Source organism: Bufo bufo, chromosome 2, assembly GCF_905171765.1.
Source record: "Bufo bufo chromosome 2, aBufBuf1.1, whole genome shotgun sequence".
In the NCBI taxonomy this organism is placed as follows: domain Eukaryota; kingdom Metazoa; phylum Chordata; class Amphibia; order Anura; family Bufonidae; genus Bufo; species Bufo bufo.
Genome location: NC_053390.1, coordinates 215,247,225 through 215,263,643, shown reverse-complemented (window position 1 = coordinate 215,263,643; position 16,419 = coordinate 215,247,225). Strand labels below are relative to the sequence as shown.

General features: G+C 48.1%; 1 protein-coding gene across 1 annotated transcript in view; it reads right to left on the bottom strand.

Annotated features, from left to right (window-relative positions):
• The window catches only part of KNTC1 (kinetochore associated 1), a 265,358-nt gene that overhangs the window by 135,653 nt on the left and 113,286 nt on the right, over positions 1-16,419 (bottom strand). The window contains exons 26-28 of the mRNA XM_040416167.1: positions 15,311-15,430; positions 15,090-15,233; positions 14,899-14,997 (exon numbers count right to left, since the gene is read on the bottom strand). Of these exons, the coding sequence (XP_040272101.1) occupies positions 14,899-14,997; positions 15,090-15,233; positions 15,311-15,430 (363 nt within the window). The remainder of the gene's footprint in view (positions 1-14,898; positions 14,998-15,089; positions 15,234-15,310; positions 15,431-16,419) is intronic.

Sequence of the window (16,419 nt, the reverse complement as noted above, 5' to 3'; positions counted from 1 at the left end):
ACATAAGTGAATCAATCCCTCCTGCAACAGACAAGAATGGGTGGGAGCGGTGTCCCCCAATGGAAAAGACTTTACAGGTGAGTTTAACAAAAAAAATCTCCTTTTCTCGCCCATTCCATTGGGGGACACAGACCATGGGACGTCCCAGAGCAGTCCATGGGGTGGGAAAAAGATCAACACCGCCAGAGGGGCACATCCAACGGTCAAACAGGAACCACTGCCTGCAATACCTTGCGCCCAAGGGAAGCATCAGCCGATGCCAAAGAGCGCAGTTGGTAAAACCTTGCAAAGATATGTAAGGACGACCAGGTTGCCGCCTTACAAAGTTGCGATGCAGACGCTTGATTACACCTAGCCCAGGAGGCCCCCACCGTGGGAATTCTGCCACGGGAACGATATGCCATGGCAATAGCCGACCGAATCCACCGAGCCACAGTGACCTTGGAGGCCGCCAGACCCTTACGAGACCCTTTGGGAACCACGAAAAGGGAGTCAGAACGGCGGAAGGGGGCAGTCACCGAAAGGTACACCCTCAAAGCACGGACAACATCCAGGGAATGAAGAGCTCGCTCCTTGGGGTTCGCTGGAGAAGGGCAAAAAGAGGGCAGGACTATGTCCTCATTAAGGTGGAAGGCGGAGACCACCTTGGGCAAAAAAGAAGGGATCGGGCGCAGCACCACCTTATCCTTGTGGAAGACCAAAAAGGGCTCCCTAGAGGAAAGAGCCGCCAGCTCCAACACCCTCCTGATAGAGGTGATGGCCACCAGAAAAACTACTTTCCAGGTGAGCAGAGTCAGGGAAATCTCCCTCAGGGGTTCAAAGGGAGCCGCCTGGAGGGAAGACAGAACCAGATTGAGATCCCAGGGGGGCAGAGGAGGAACATACGGAAGAACCGAATGCGTCACCCCCTGCATGAAGGTCCTCACAGGCCCGAGCAGAGCAAGGGACCACTGAAAGAAAATGGCAAGAGCCTTTTAGGGAGCTCAGTGACATTCCCAGTTCTAGGCCCGACTGGAGAAAGGAGAGGATCATCGGAACAGAGAAACGAAGGGGGCAAATTCGCCATGGATGGGGAATGCGACTGCCTTAGGTTTCCTGGAATGGAAAAGGGGGAATTCCTGGCTACAGGTGGAAGGAGGGTCCCCCTGGATATCAAAGGTGTCACGAACAGCCGTGACCAAGTCTGCCAACATGGTGGACAGTTTAGGCGACGGCTCCAGCTCAGTGTCTTCGTCCGAGCTGGATCGTTCCCCTTCAGACCCATGGTCCCTGCGAGGAGGAGGAGAGTCTGAGTTCACCTCCAGGCGAGGGGGTGAAGCAGGGTCATCCGAGGAGGGATGCTGCTGCGCACACTGCCTCTTAACAGTAGAGCGTCCCCTGTGGGAAGCACTGTGAGGTGGAGTGGTGCTAGCCACAGGATCCGTGACTGCCGTGCGTTCTATAAAGGCCATGGTGGTACGCGAGACTTGGGCTAAGTCCGCTCTAGATATGGCAGAGGCCCAGGAGGGTTCCGCGGACTCCGAAGGGGCGGAAGAGGGACTGGGCTGAGGGAGAGGAGGCGGAGGAGCAGGATCCTGTCCCGAGGCAAGGCAAGCACTACAGGCACCTGATACAGATAGAAGCAAGCAGCAAACCTTGCAGGACCCCGGTGGGGCCTGAGGAGCTGCCTTAGAGGACTTTTGGGGGGCCCCTGGTTTTGGCATTATGGCGACACTCTCTGCAGGAGAGCCGCATATACTTATCTGCGTCCTGCAGTCTTCACCCTCTGCTCCACACCAGCTGGCACAAGGAGTGGAAGTGATCTGGAAGGAGGGCAGGAGTAGGTGACCCTGGAACTAGTAGGCCGCCAGAGCTGCAGGTTGAGCCCGGTTCCACTTATCTTCTGGGGGGGTCTGGAGGTAGCCGGGGACGCCATTTCGACCCCGGCACTCGCTCCACTGAGAGACCAGGGCAGCCCCATGCTGTCCTGTGTCCTCTGTTGAGAAAAAACCCCAAACAGGAGTAGAAAAAACAGAAGTGTCAACCTCCTTATCAGACACCAAGCAAGAACTGAGGTCCTCCTGTGGGAGCCTGGGGGTATAGCCCGTGAAGGAGGAGCTTTCTTCTTTATTTGCATAGTGTCTCCTCCTGGTAATGGCCTAGGCCAGTGATGGGGAACCTTTTAGAGACAGAGTGCACAAACTGCAACCCAAAACCCAATTATTTATCGCAAAGTGCCGACATGGCAATTTACCCTGAATACCACAGTCCAATATAGTATATCTTCAATGTACAGTCGTGGCCAAAAGTTTTGAGAATGACACAAATATTAGTTTTCACAAAGTTTGCTGCTAAACTGCTTTTAGATCTTTGTTTCAGTTGTTTCTGTGATGTAGTGAAATATAATTACACGCACTTCATACATTTCAAAGGCTTTTATCGACAATTACATGATATTTATGCAAAGAGTCAGTATTTGCAGTGTTGGCCCTTCTTTTTCAGGACCTCTGCAATTCGACTGGGCATGCTCTCAATCAACTTCTGGGCCAATTCCTGACTGATAGCAACCCATTCTTTTATAATCACTTCTTGGAGTTTGTCAGAATTAGTGGGTTTTTGTTTGTCCACCCGCCTCTTGAGGATTGACCACAAGTTCTCAATGGGATTAAGATCTGGGGAGTTTCCAGGCCATGGACCCAAAATGTCAACGTTTTGGTCCCCGAGCCACTTAGTTATCACTTTTGCCTTATGGCACGGTGCTCCATTGTGCTGGAAAATGCATTGATCTTCACCAAACCGTTGTTGGATTGTTGGAAGAAGTTGCTGTTGGAGGGTGTTTTGGTACCATTCTTTATTCATGGCTGTGTTTTTGGGCAAAATTGTGAGTGAGCCCACTCCCTTGGATGAGAAGCAACCCCACACATGAATGGTCTCAGGATGCTTTACTGTTGGCATGACACAGGACTGAAGGTAGCGCTCACCTTTTCTTCTCCGGACAAGCCTTTTTCCAGATGCCCCAAACAATTGGAAAGAGGCTTCATCGGAGAATATGACTTTGCCCCAGTCCTCAGCAGTCCATTCACCATACTTTCTGCAGAAGATCAATCTGTCCCTGATGTTTTTTTTGGAGAGAAGTGGCTTCTTTGCTGCCCTTCTTGACACCAGGCCATCTTCCAAAAGTCTTCGCCTCACTGTGCGTGCAGATGCGCTCACACCTGCCTGCTGCCATTCCTGAGCAAGCTCTGCACTGGTGGAACTCCGATCCCGCAGCTGAATCCTCTTTAGGAGACGATCCTGGCGCTTGCTGGACTTTCTTGGACGCCCTGAAGCCTTCTTAACAAGAATTGAACCTCTTTTCTTGAAGTTCTTGATGATCCTATAAATTGTTGATTGAGGTGCAATCTTAGTAGCCACAATATCCTTGCCTGTGAAGCCATTTTTATGCAACGCAAAGATGGCTGCACGCGTTTCTTTGCAGGTCACCATGGTTAACAATGGAAGAACAATGATTTCAAGCATCACCCTCCTTTTAACATGCCAAGTCTGCCATTCTAACCCAATCAGCCTGACATAATGATCTCCAGCCTTGTACTCGTCAACATTCTCACCTGAGTTAACAAGACGATTACTGAAATGATCTCAGCAAGTCCTTTAATGACAGCAATGAAATGCAGTGGAAAGGTATTTTTGGGATTAAGTTAATTTTTATGCCAAAGAAGGACTATGCAATTCATCTGATCACTCTTCATAACATTCTGGAGTATATGCAAATTGCTATTATAAAAACTTAAGCAGCAACTTTTCCAATTTCCAATATTTATGTAATTCTCAAAACTTTTGGCCACGACTGTACTTTATCATTTAGCTATAACAGCCTGCCTACATTTAGTGTGCTGCCTACGATGTTCATATTGCGCCCTGCGCTGATGAATGGCAGGAAAAGTCTAAGGCATATTGGTACACCATAGACTTTTTTCAGGGTTCGGGTGCCCACAGAAAGGGCTCTGAGTGCCGCCTTTGGCACCCGTGCCATAGGTTCACCATCACTGGCCTAGGCTATACCCATGGTCTGTGTCCCCCAATGGAATGTGCGAGAAAATTGCTCTTTTTTTTTTACACTGTTTTTATTTTTATTTTTTTATGGTGTTTATCGGACAGGGTGGATCATGTGATATATTTATAGAGCCGGTCATTACGGACGCGGCAATACCTAATATGTGTGGGTTTTGTTTTTTTTTTCTTTCAGTTTTTATTATAAAATAAGCGGAAAGGGTGTTTTTTTTTCTTTTTTACTTTATTAATTTTATTACTTTATTAATTTTATTAAAAACACCTTTTTTTAAAACTTTACTTTATTTATGACATTCACTTTTGGGGGTCTGATCCCCTCTGCAATGCATTACAATACATCTGTATTGTAATGCATTCCCTGTTAGTGTATGACACTGAGTCATACACTAACAGGTTGCCTAGGAGACCCAGCCTGAGGCTGGATCTCCTCGGCACCCGTAGAAGGCAGTTCCCGATGCCGTGCAAGGCATTGGGCAGCCTCTGCTCTGCATCGGGCTGCCTTGTGTCGCATCGGGTCCCCGCCACAGCAGCGCGGGGACTCGATGCGATCGTTCACTCGACACAAACCTCTTCTATGTCGAAGTCAGCGCGGACCGCGGCATAGAAGGGGTTAATACGCCGGCATTGGCTTTTACAGCAATGCCGGCAGATACAGAAGGGGCTCGGATACCACGGACTGCCGGGCCCCTGCAGTGATCGCGCGCGCGCACCGCTCCGGTGCCGGCGCGATCACTATGACGTACTATTACGTCAAATTGCGGGAACTCAGTGGTTTCCATGATGTAACAGTATGTCAAAGGTCGGGCAGGGGTTAAACCAAGTTCACTTCCTGGTAAAGCTGATTAAAATAATACATGTCTTGTGAAATTAAGCAGGGGCTTTCTTGAGGGGAAAGAAAAAAAAAAAAAAAGGACTATCATTTGCAGTGGTTTTTGATTCTTTTTTCTGTGTGTTTTTGCTTTGTCAGGTTGTGCCAAATGTATGAAATGGTGCACAAGAATAATATACTTGATGATAGCGCAAAGTGGTGTACACCTATGTCTGTGATAGAAATGTGTGAATATTATTCTATATTTTGTATCTCTAGGACTGTGTAACTGTATGATTTTTTTAGTAGTTGCTTTAAAGGGAGTCTGTCACCTACCTGACCGGTTTCAAACAGGTGACATTGTTCAGTGGGGCACAAAGACATGACACAGATGTTACCCGTGTTTAGTTCTTCAGATGCTTCAAAATCGCCCAAAAAGTTGTTTTTATCATATTCTAATGAGCCGTAGCAAGTGCCCAGGGGCGGAGAGTTTTCTGAAAGTGCCCAAGTTCCCCCGCCTCACTCCGCCCCTCAGTAAGCTCAGGCCAGCCAGCCCTGTGACATCACATTTCCCTATAGGCTGTTCGCGCATCACTGCCGGGCCCGGGCATGCGCACTGTTCTGCCCACTGTGGTCAGAGGCACAGAGATATGCAGTGCGCATGCGCTCTCCAACTAAATACGGGTAACATCTGTGTCATGTCTTTGAGCCCCACTGAACAATGTCACCAGTTTGAAACCTGTCAGGTAGGTGACAGACTCCCTTTAAGCTGCTTGTTCCTTATCTCAAGTGCCTCCCCTCCCCCTTTGCTCAGGCTGCCTGTATCTCAGCAGTGAAGAGAGACGGAGGGGAAGGGGGGCACGCAGCTGTGGGCCGAACTCATGCTCTAGTCTCACATAAACTGTATGAAGAATGATGTATAGACTGTAGAAGAATGCTTGAGCCAATTACTTAGCTAGATGATTCACATATACAGCCAGGTCCATAAATATTGGGACATCGTCACAATTCTAAAATTTTTGGCTCTATACACCACCACAATGGATTTAAAATGAAACGAACAAGATGTGATATACGCCTCATGCACACAACCGTTCCGTTTTTTGTGGTTCGCAAACCACGGATGCGCAAAAACCGGTAGCCGCCCGTGTGCCTTCTGCAATTTGCGGAACAGAAGGCCAAAACAAAGCGCGGACAAGAATAGGACAGGTTATTTTATTTTTTTGCGGGGCCGTGGAACGGAGCAACGGATGCGGACAGCACACGGAGTGCTGTCCGCATCTTTTGCGGCCCGATTGAAGTGAATAGGTCCGCATACGAGCCGCCAAAACAACGGCTCGGATGCGGACCCGAACTACGGTTGTGTGCATGAGGCCTTAACTTAATTTGAGGGTATTTATATCCAAAATCAGGTGAACGGTGTAGGAATTACAACAGTTTGCATATGTGCCTCCCACTTGTTAAGGGACCAAAAGTAATGGGACAATTGGCTTCTCAGCTGTTCCATGGCCAGGTGTGTGTTATTCCCTCATTATCCCAATTACAATGAGCAGATAAAAGGTCCAGAGTTCATTTCGAGTGTGCTATTTGAATTTGGAATCTTTTGCTGTCAACTCTCAAGATGAGATCCAAAAAGCTGTCACTATCAGTGAAGCAAGCCATCATTAGGCAGAAAAAACAAAACAAACCCATCAGAGAGATAGCAAAAACATTAGGCGTGGCCAAAACAACTGTTTGGAACATTCTTAAAAAGAAGGAACGCACCGGTGAGCTCAGCAACACCAAAAGACCCGGAAGACCACAGAAAACAATTGTGGTGGATGACCGAAGAATTCTTTCCCTGGTGAAGAAAACACCCTTCACATTTGGCCAGATCAAGAACACTCTCCAGGAGGTAGGTCTATGTGTGTCAAAGTCAACAATCAAGAGAAGACTTCACCAGAGTGAATACAGAGGGTTCACCACAAGATGTAAACCATTGGTGAGCCTCAAACAGGAAGGACAGATTAGAGTTTGCCAAACGACATCTAAAAAAGCCTTCACAGTTCTGGAACATCATCCTATGGACAGATGAGACCAAGATCAACTTGTACCAGAGTGATGGGAAGAGTATGGAGAAGGAAAGGAACTGCTCATGATCCTAAGCATACCACCTCCTCAGTGAAGTATGGTGGTGGTAGTGTCATGGCATGGGCATGTATGGCTGTCAGTGGAACTGGTTCTCTTGTATTTATTGATGATGTGACTGCTGACAAAAGCAGCAGGATGAATTCTGAAGTGTTTCGGGCAATATTATCTGCTCATATTCAGCCAAATGCTTCAGAACTCATTGGACGGCGCTTCACAGTGCAGATGGAAAAATGACCCAAAGCATACTGCAAAAGCAACCAAAGAGTTTTTTAAGGGAAAGAAGTGGAATGTTATGCAATGGCCAAGTCAATCACCTGACCTGAATTCGATTGAGCATGCATTTCACTTGCTGAAGACAAAACTGAAGGGAAAATGCCCCAAGAACAAGCAGGAACTGAAGACAGTTGCAGTAGAGGCCGGCAGAGCATCACCAGGGATGAAACCCAGCGTCTGGTGATGTCTATGCGTTCCAGACTTCAGGCTGTAATTGACTGCAAAGGATTTGCAACCAAGTATTAAAAAGGGAAAGTTTGATTTAGGAGTATTATTCTGTCCCATTACTTTTGGTCCCTCGACAAGTGGGAGGTGCATATGCAAACTGTTGTAATTCCTACACCGTTCACCTGATTTGGATGTAAATACCCTCAAATTAAAGCTGACTGTCTGCAGTTGAAGCACATCTTGTTAGTTTCATTTCTTTTTTTAAATCAAAAATCATTTTTATTGATTTTAAATAAACTGTCAATTAAATACACATTTGTACATAATGATCAAGATCCTGTCAGTCATTTACATGGACAGAAAACAGACGCGATGACATTACAGAGTAAGGCCTCATGCACACGACCGTATTTTTTTGCGGTCCGCAAAAACGGGTTCCGTTTTTTCCGTGATCCGTGACCGTTTTTTCATCCGTGGTTCTTCCTTGATTTTTGGAGGATCCACTGAGTTTTCTCCAATCCGATGGTATATTTTAACTTGAAGCGTCCCCATCACCATGGGAACGCCTCTATGTTAGAATATACCGTCGGATTTGAGTTACATCGTGAAACTCAAATCCGACAGTATATTCTAACACAGAGGCGTTCCCATGGTGATGGGGACGCTTCAGGTTAGAATATACTAAAATAACTGTGTACATGACTGCCCCCTGCTGCCTGGCCCCCCCCCCCCCGTAGTTAACTCATTGGTGGCCAGTGCGGCCGGCCCCCCCCCTCCCGTTAACTCATTGGTGGCCAGTGGGCCCCCCCTCCCCTGTAATTAACTCATTAGTGGCCAGTGGGCCCCCCTCCCTCCCCTGTAGTTAACTCGTTGGTGGCCAGTGGGCCCCCCTCCCTCCCCTGTAGTTAACTCGTTGGTGGCCAATGGGCCTTCTCCCCTCCCTCCCGCTCCTAATTAAAATCTCCCCCCTATCATTGGTGGCAGCGGAGCGTACCGATCGGAGTCCCAGTTTAATCGCTGGGGCTCCGATCAGTAACCATGGCAACCAGGACGCTACTGCAGTCCCGGGTGACATGGTTACTTAGCAATTTGTAGAACCATTATACTTACCTGCGAGCTGCGATCTCTGCGTCCGGCCGGGAGCTCCAACTACTGGTAAGTGACAGGTCCGGCCGGGAGCTCCTCCTACTGGTAAGTGACATGACCTGTCACTTACCAGTAGGAGGAGCTCCCGGCCGGACGCAGAGATCGCAGCTCGCAGGTAAGTATAATGGTTCTACAAATTGCTAAGTAACCATGGCAACCGGGACTGCAGTAGCGATTAAACTGGGACTCAGATCGGTACACTCCGCTGCCACCAATGATAGGGGGGAGATTTTAATTAGGAGGGGGAGGGAGGGGAGAAGGCCCACTGGCCACCAACGAGTTAACTACAGGGGAGGGGGGGGCCGGCCGCACTGGCCACCAATGAGTTAACTACAGGGGAGGGGGGGCCGGCCACACTGGCCACCAATGTGTTAACTACAGGGGGCAGTCATGTACACAGTTCTTTTAGTATATTCTAACCTGAAGCGCCCCCATCACCATGGGAACGCCTCTGTGTTAGAATATACTGTCGGTTCTGAGTTTTCACGAAGTGAAAACTCAGCTATGAAAAAGCCTTTATGCAGACGGATCTTCGGAAAGTCAATGGGTCCGCGAAAAAAAACGGAAAACGGCACAACGGCCACGGGTGCACACAACGGTCGTGTGCAGGAGGCCTAATACAGAGATTTTGTTAAAGGGAACCTGTCATGTGGATATTTGATTATAATCTAACTAATTAGAACACAATCATTAACTACTAAAAAGTGCCTTAGATGTATTCACTTACTGGTGTGACAGATGGTTACCTCATAATATACACACAAAGATGCTGCATGCTAATGAGCTGATTTGAGTCCAGCGTGATGTCATTGAGTCGCGTGATGTCATTGAGTCCAGCGTTTATTTAATTCAGAGCTATAGCCACTCCCCTGCCCACCTGCTGCTGATTCATATGGAAAATAACTGTCAATCAGCAGCAGGTAGGTGGGAGCGTTTCAATACAAGATGTTTGCAGATTGACTGGGTCAATTAAAGAAAGTGACCCAGCATTGTGCTAAGAGAATCAATCACTTATTTATGTTGCCCTTAGTTAGGACACCATAAAACTGGTGACAGGTTCCCTTTAAATAACAAATGTATCTTTCACCCAACTCCCCCCCCCCCCGCCTAGAGTTTGTCTTGCAGAGAGATGATTAGACCACCCTACCCTCACTATATTTTATTAAACATTTCACAAAGGATGTCATATCCACCTAAGATAACAATAAGTTGGACACTAGATCCTCCTTAAAAAGTAGCTTAAACTAAGATAGATGTCCCATTAAGGATATTTGTCCTCTCAAACAATCCCTAGTCAGTGCCAACGAAGCTAAGCTTCCAGATTCAATCCAGCCCTGCCATATTGACCAAAATTTGTTTGGGCATTTTCTTGTTCGTTTCATTTCAAATCCATTGTGGTGGTGCATAGAGCCCAAAATTTTTGAATTGTGTCGATGTCCCAATATTTATGGACCTGACTGAATATTCAGTGCCTATAAAAAAAGCACATCCTTGAAGAGTCATATATGACGTAAGCAGTATTAATGTTAGTAAGACGCCATTATAAGATGGCGCCGGTGCACATATGTTTACATTAGTTCACATACCAAAGTTTGTAAGATAGTGCACAATGCGCAGACTCCAAGTGTTATCTCTTTTCTTCTCATCTCTTTTTCCTTCTTAGCCAATGAAATAATGGCATGAGCTTTAGAGGGGGATACCCCCCTCTGAAGATGTAAAAGCTGCTTTACTCATTGTAATAAACAGAGTAATAGTTTTTGACCCACCTGTATGTCAGTGTCTGTCTCTACCACGCATGGATATAAACCCCTTGGGTACCTTGATTTGGAGCACCAGAGTGTATCTTAAATGCTTTAATTAAAGCAACTTCAACATCTGTAAAAGTACACCAGGAGACATGGGCGGGCTGGGCCGGGGGGCAGAGAGGCAATTGCCCCCCAGGCCGGCAGGCTGCCCTAAAAAAACGGCCGCTGGGCCGTCTTTAACAAATTTTTTTTTTTTCAACAGACATCAGGGGCGGGCAGGGACGGACGGCCGCACTTAAAATGGCCGCTGCGCTATCTGAGCAGCACAGAGCGCAGGCACCGGTCCGGCCGGGACCAGGAAGCCGCGGTGAATGCTTTGAAGTTTACTCACCGGCACTTCCTGGTCCTCGGCTGTGTGTGCAGGGCAGAGCTGCGCTCTGTGTGAGTGACGTCACACAGCTGTGCGCAGCCTTGCCGCCGACAGCAGATAGCTGGAGAGAGGACTCAATGGTGGGGTGGGGGGGGGGGGGGGGGGGGGGGGGGCTGGCTGGCTGGCTGATGAATTGATCACTACAGGAGACTGGAGCCAGGAGAGGAGAGGTTGCTTTGGGGGGGGCTGGGGGGCTGATGAATTGATGACTGTGGAGAGGAGAGGTTTGGGGGGGGGGGGGCTGATGAATTGATGACTGTGGAGAGGAGAGGTTTGGGGGGGGGGGCTGATGAATTGATCGATGACTGTGGAGAGGAGAGGTTTGGGGGGGGGGGGGCTGATGAATTGATCGATGACTGTGGAGAGGAGAGGTTTGGGGGGGGGGGCTGATGAATTGATGACTGTGGAGAGGAGAGGTTTGGGGGGGGGGGCTGATGAATTATGACTGTGGAGAGGAGAGGTTTTGGGGGGAGCTGATGAATTGATGACTGTGGAGAGGAGAGGTTGCTTGGTTGCTTGGGGGGGCTGATGAATTGATGACTGTGGAGAGGAGAGGTTGCTTGGGGGGGGGGCTGATGAATTGATGACTGTGGAGAGGAGAGGTTTGGGGGGGGGGCTGATGAATTGATCGATGACTGTGGAGAGGAGAGGTTTTGGGGGGGGGGGGGGGCTGATGAATTGATGACTGTGGAGAGGAGAGGTTGCTTGGGGGGGGCTGATGAATTGATGACTGTGGAGAGGAGAGGTTGCTTTGGTGAGGGGGGGGCAGGGGCTGATGAGACTGAGGAACTGCCGCACTGGGACTGGGAGGCTGATGAGATCATGAGAGGCACTGGGGGGCAGATTGAGTGGCTGCTGGGGGCAGATTGAGGCACTGGGGGAGATGAGAGGCATTGGGGGCAGATGGAGGCTGCTGGGGCAGATAGAGGCACTGGGGGGGAGATGAGAGGCATTGGAGGCAGATGGAGGCTGCTGGGGCAGATAGAGGCACTGGGGGGGAGATGAGAGGCATTGGGGCAGATGGAGTGGCTTCTGGGGGCAGATGAGGGGCTGATGATCATGAGAGGCTGCTGGGGGCAGATGGAGTGGTTGCTGGGGGCAGATGGAGTGGTTGCTGGGGGCAGATGGAGTGGTTGCTGGGGGCAGATGGAGTGGTTGCTGGGGGCAGATGGAGTGGTTGCTGGGGGCAGATGGAGTGGTTGCTGGGGGCAGATGGAGTGGTTGCTGGGGGCAGATGGAGTGGTTGCTGGGGGCAGATGGAGTGGTTGCTGGGGGCAGATGGTGTGGTTGCTGGGGGCAGATGGAGTGGTTGCTGGGGGCAGATGGAGTGGTTGCTGGGGGCAGATGAGTGGCTGCTGGGGGCAGATGAGTGGCTGCTGGGGGCAGATGAGTGGCTGCTGGGGGCAGATGAGTGGCTGCTGGGGGCAGATGAGTGGCTGCTGGGGGCAGATGAGTGGCTGCTAGGGGCAGATGAGTGGCTGCTGGGGGCAGATGAGAGGCACTGGGAGCAGATGAGAGGCACTGGGGGCAGATGAGAGGCACTGGGGGCAGATGAGAGGCACTGGGGGCAGATGAGAGGCACTGGGGGCAGATGAGAGGCTGCTGGGGGCAGATGAGAGGCACTGACGGCTGATGAAGAGGCTGCTGGGGGGAGATGGAAGGCACTGGGGGAGATGGGAGGTATTAGGGGCAGATGGAGTGGCTGCTGGGGGCAGATGAGGGGCTGATGATCATGAAAGGCTGCTGGGGGCTGATGAGAGGCATGGGGCTCTGAGGTCTGATTGGGTGTCATTCATATTTGGGTCTGAGCTGAGGTCTGATTAGGAGTCTGATTTGAGGTCTTATTGGGGTCTTATTAACATTGGGGATCTTATTGGGGCTGTTAGCTGAGGTATGGTTAACATTGGGGGTCTGATTGGTGGTCTGACCCGAGGTATAATAAAAAATATGTTTTTCTCATTGTCCCCCTCTAAAACCTAGAGCGTCTTATAGGGCGAAAAATACGGTACTTGCTTGCTCCTCCTCACGATCTCCCCCGCCCTTTGCGTACACCGTGACATCACAAGGAGGCACTGCAACGCTAGGGTGAGCCCCGATCTCCGTCCTAAACTGGAGAGCGGTGTCCACTTCCATCCCTGAGCCCAGTTGCCCAGAGCACTGATCCTGAGCCTGCTGGAGTCTTCAGAACTGTAAGTATTTACAGTCATTCACTGTAAGCTATATTATATATATATTGTTTTATGTGAGTAAGGATGCTGGGTGGTTGGAGAAGGGGGGGATGGAGAAGGGGGATGGAGGGGTTAGTGGTACAGTCCTATCTGCACATTGTAAAAAAATATTTGTCTTGCTTCATAACATAAAAATCCGTTATAAAACAAGGAAAAGGTGGGCGTGGACGGCGAGCTGATTAAGTGGTGCTATGGGCCACTTGACTGGATTTGCCCCCCAGGACTAAGGCTGCCAGCCCTCCCCTGCCAGGAGATTGCCTGCCATGCAGATGCAGCTTTTTTTGTGACTTTTGCAAAAGTCACACATAGTAAATGCGCCATAATCCAGGTGTAATTCCAGTTCTTGAACTTACATTAAGGGTACTTTCACACTTGCGGAAGTGTGATCCAGCAAGCAGTTCGTCGTCGGAACTGCGTGCCGGATCCGCCGAACTGGATGTGACTGAAAGAATTTGTGAGACGGATCTGGATGCGGATCTGTCTCACAAATGCATTGCAAGAATGGATCAGTCTCTCCGCTTGTCATGCAGATTAGTCTATCTGTCTTGTATTTTTTTTCACAGTTTTCCCGGTCTGCTCATGCGCAGATCGGAAGGACAGATCCGTTCTTCAGGTGTTTCTTAAAGCCGGATCCGGAACTAAAACATGTCAATGTAAATTAATGCCGGATCCGGCATTCAGGCAAGTCTTACATTTTTTTGACTGGAGATAAAACCGTAGCATGCTGCGGTTTTATCTTTTGCCTGATCAGTCAAAAAGACTGAACTGAAGACATCCTGATGCATCCTAAACGGATTAATCTCCATTCAGAATGCATGGGGATAAAACTGATCAGTTCTTTTCCAGCATTGAGCTCCTAGGACAGAACTGCGTGCCGGAAAAGAAAAACGTAAGTGTTAAAGTACCCTTAGACTATTTAGAAAACTGCCTAATTGGGGCATACACAGACAAAAGATACAGGATTTTTCACAGAAAATTACATGTACCAAAATTTGTAACAAATTACCTCCAAAACAACATGTACTTCCAATGATAAATGCCCCTCTAACTCTTTACACAGGGTGGCCCACGAAAAAATAGCCTACCTCCAGCGAGAGTATGACAAGATGAACGAGCAAGTGGTATATATATATATATTATTTATTTTTTTATTACCCACAATTCACAAAAGATGCTGAAAGTTCACATCAGATTATGTTGGCTGATACTACTTGCAACTCTTCAACAGTGATGTTGCAGAATAAAAAATTTCCTGTTTTTTCCAACAATATGGGGCAACATGCCGCTTCTCACAGAACTCACTGGCACGGGTTCATGAACTGTTTAAGGAGGAGCTAACTGTGAGCAACCACATTACCCAGACTTGTCCACCTGTGATTTTTATCTGTGGGGAAATGTAATACATCACAAAACACTATCAGCAGCATCGCAAGCCGTACCAGCCAACATAATCCAACGTGCCCAAAGATGCATAGACGTAAATGTTGAACATTTTTAGCATCTTTTTTTACTTGTGTATAATTTTAAAAAACTAACAAAAAAAACAAAACAAAAAAAACTACCCACTTGCTTGTTCATCATGTCATACTATCGCTGGAGGTGGGCTACTTTTTCGTAGGTCACCCTGTACAAATGAGGACTTCAGTGCACAGCCCCTTAGTACATCTCAGCTTTCCAGTGCTGGCCACACGCCTCTCAGAGCACAACAGTATTATTTCTATGCAACTGATTTTCTCAAGACAGGTATCCATTTAATCAGTAGGATCAACCCTACCATGCAAAATGCTGGTTAAATAAGGATGATCCTGGTGTTCTAAAATAGATCAATTTAAATATGTCAGCTTCAGTTTTATTGCAGGGCTGAGTTCAGTAGTCTTCCTATGAAATTATCAGCACTTCCCCTTGAATGAGTTTACTTACATCTGTATCAGACATGCATCCAATAACAGCCATTGCTTTGGCCTCCCAAGCAGTTTCAAACAATGACGCAGACCGAGAACTGCATTGCTCCAGCAAATCCTTGTGAATATAGGAAAACAAAAGATAAATCACAAATATAATTATATATATATATAGTATTTTATGACATCTTGGTATTTTCTTGGATTTACCTTAATGTACTGCAGCAAAAGTTCTTCTTCCTGGAGGTTATGCTGGTGCATGTAAGGTCTAATAACCTTTTCTAATGTGCTTGGAATAAGTTCAGGCGCCAAGACTTTATCCAACATACGGAACACAATTGTAGTTGTAGTTTCCTGTAATTTACACAGGGTAGTTGTTTCACAGACCATTTATTAAGAAGTAAGAAATCTGAGACCATAAATATCAATACCTTTTCATATTCAGAAAGTGCAATTCTGCAGTTGTATTTCCTGGACAGATCCACTAGCTCCTGCAGACTGGTGACAAGCTTCATTAACTGCTGGACTTCTTCACAGTCACCATCTTCTTTCTAAAATGCACAGAGCAATAAATATGGCAAAAAGGAAGGATCAACAATTTAGGAATATGCAAACAGTGAAAAATCAATCATCATCCAAAATTATTGCTAGTTTATTTATCCAGTTTAAGCAAAGTTTAGTCTTTGTAGGAAAAATTTAGCTTTTTCAAAAAACACCCAAAACAAAAAAGGAGACTTTTGTATTACTTACCAGTAAAGTCTCTTTCTCGCTCTTCCTTGGGGGACACAGGAAACCATGGGTATAGCTCTGCTCTCTAGGAGGCGTGACACTAAGTGAAAGCTGTAAGCCCCTCCTCCATCAGCTATACCCTTCAGCCTGGAGAAGAGACTGCCAGTTGCGTGTCCAAGTAGTGAAAGATAACCACCAACCGGAAAAAGAACTGTCGAGCCCCAACGGGGGCAACCAAGCCGGAACCACAACTGTAACCCAAATGAAGGGCGGGTGCTGTGTCCCCCAAGGAAGAGCGAGAAAGAGACTTTACTGGTAAGTAATACAAAAGTCTCCTTTTCTCGCCCATATTCCTTGGGGGACACAGGAAACCATGGGACGTTCCAGAGCAGTCCCAGAAGGGAGGGACCAGAACAAACTCAACCAACACCAGAGGCATCAATCAACTGCCGCCTGCAACACCAGACGGCCTAAAGCAGCGTCAGCCGACGCATGAGTATGCACCCTGTAGAACTTGGTGAAGGTGTGCAAGGAGGACCAAGTGGCCGCCTTGCAAATCTGCTCAGTAGAAGCCCGATTCCTCTGAGCCCAGGAAGCCCCGACCGCTCTAGTGGAGTGAGCGGTAACACCAAGGGGCGGAACCTTGCCCTTGGCGAGATAAGCCTCAGTAACAGCCATCTTGACAAAACGGGCGATAGCCACTTTGGATGCCGCCATCCCTCTGCGCGACCCTTCCGGGACCACAAAGAGCGAGTCAGTATGCCTGAAAGAGCTGGTTACTTCCAGGTAAATCTTGAGCGCCCTGACAACG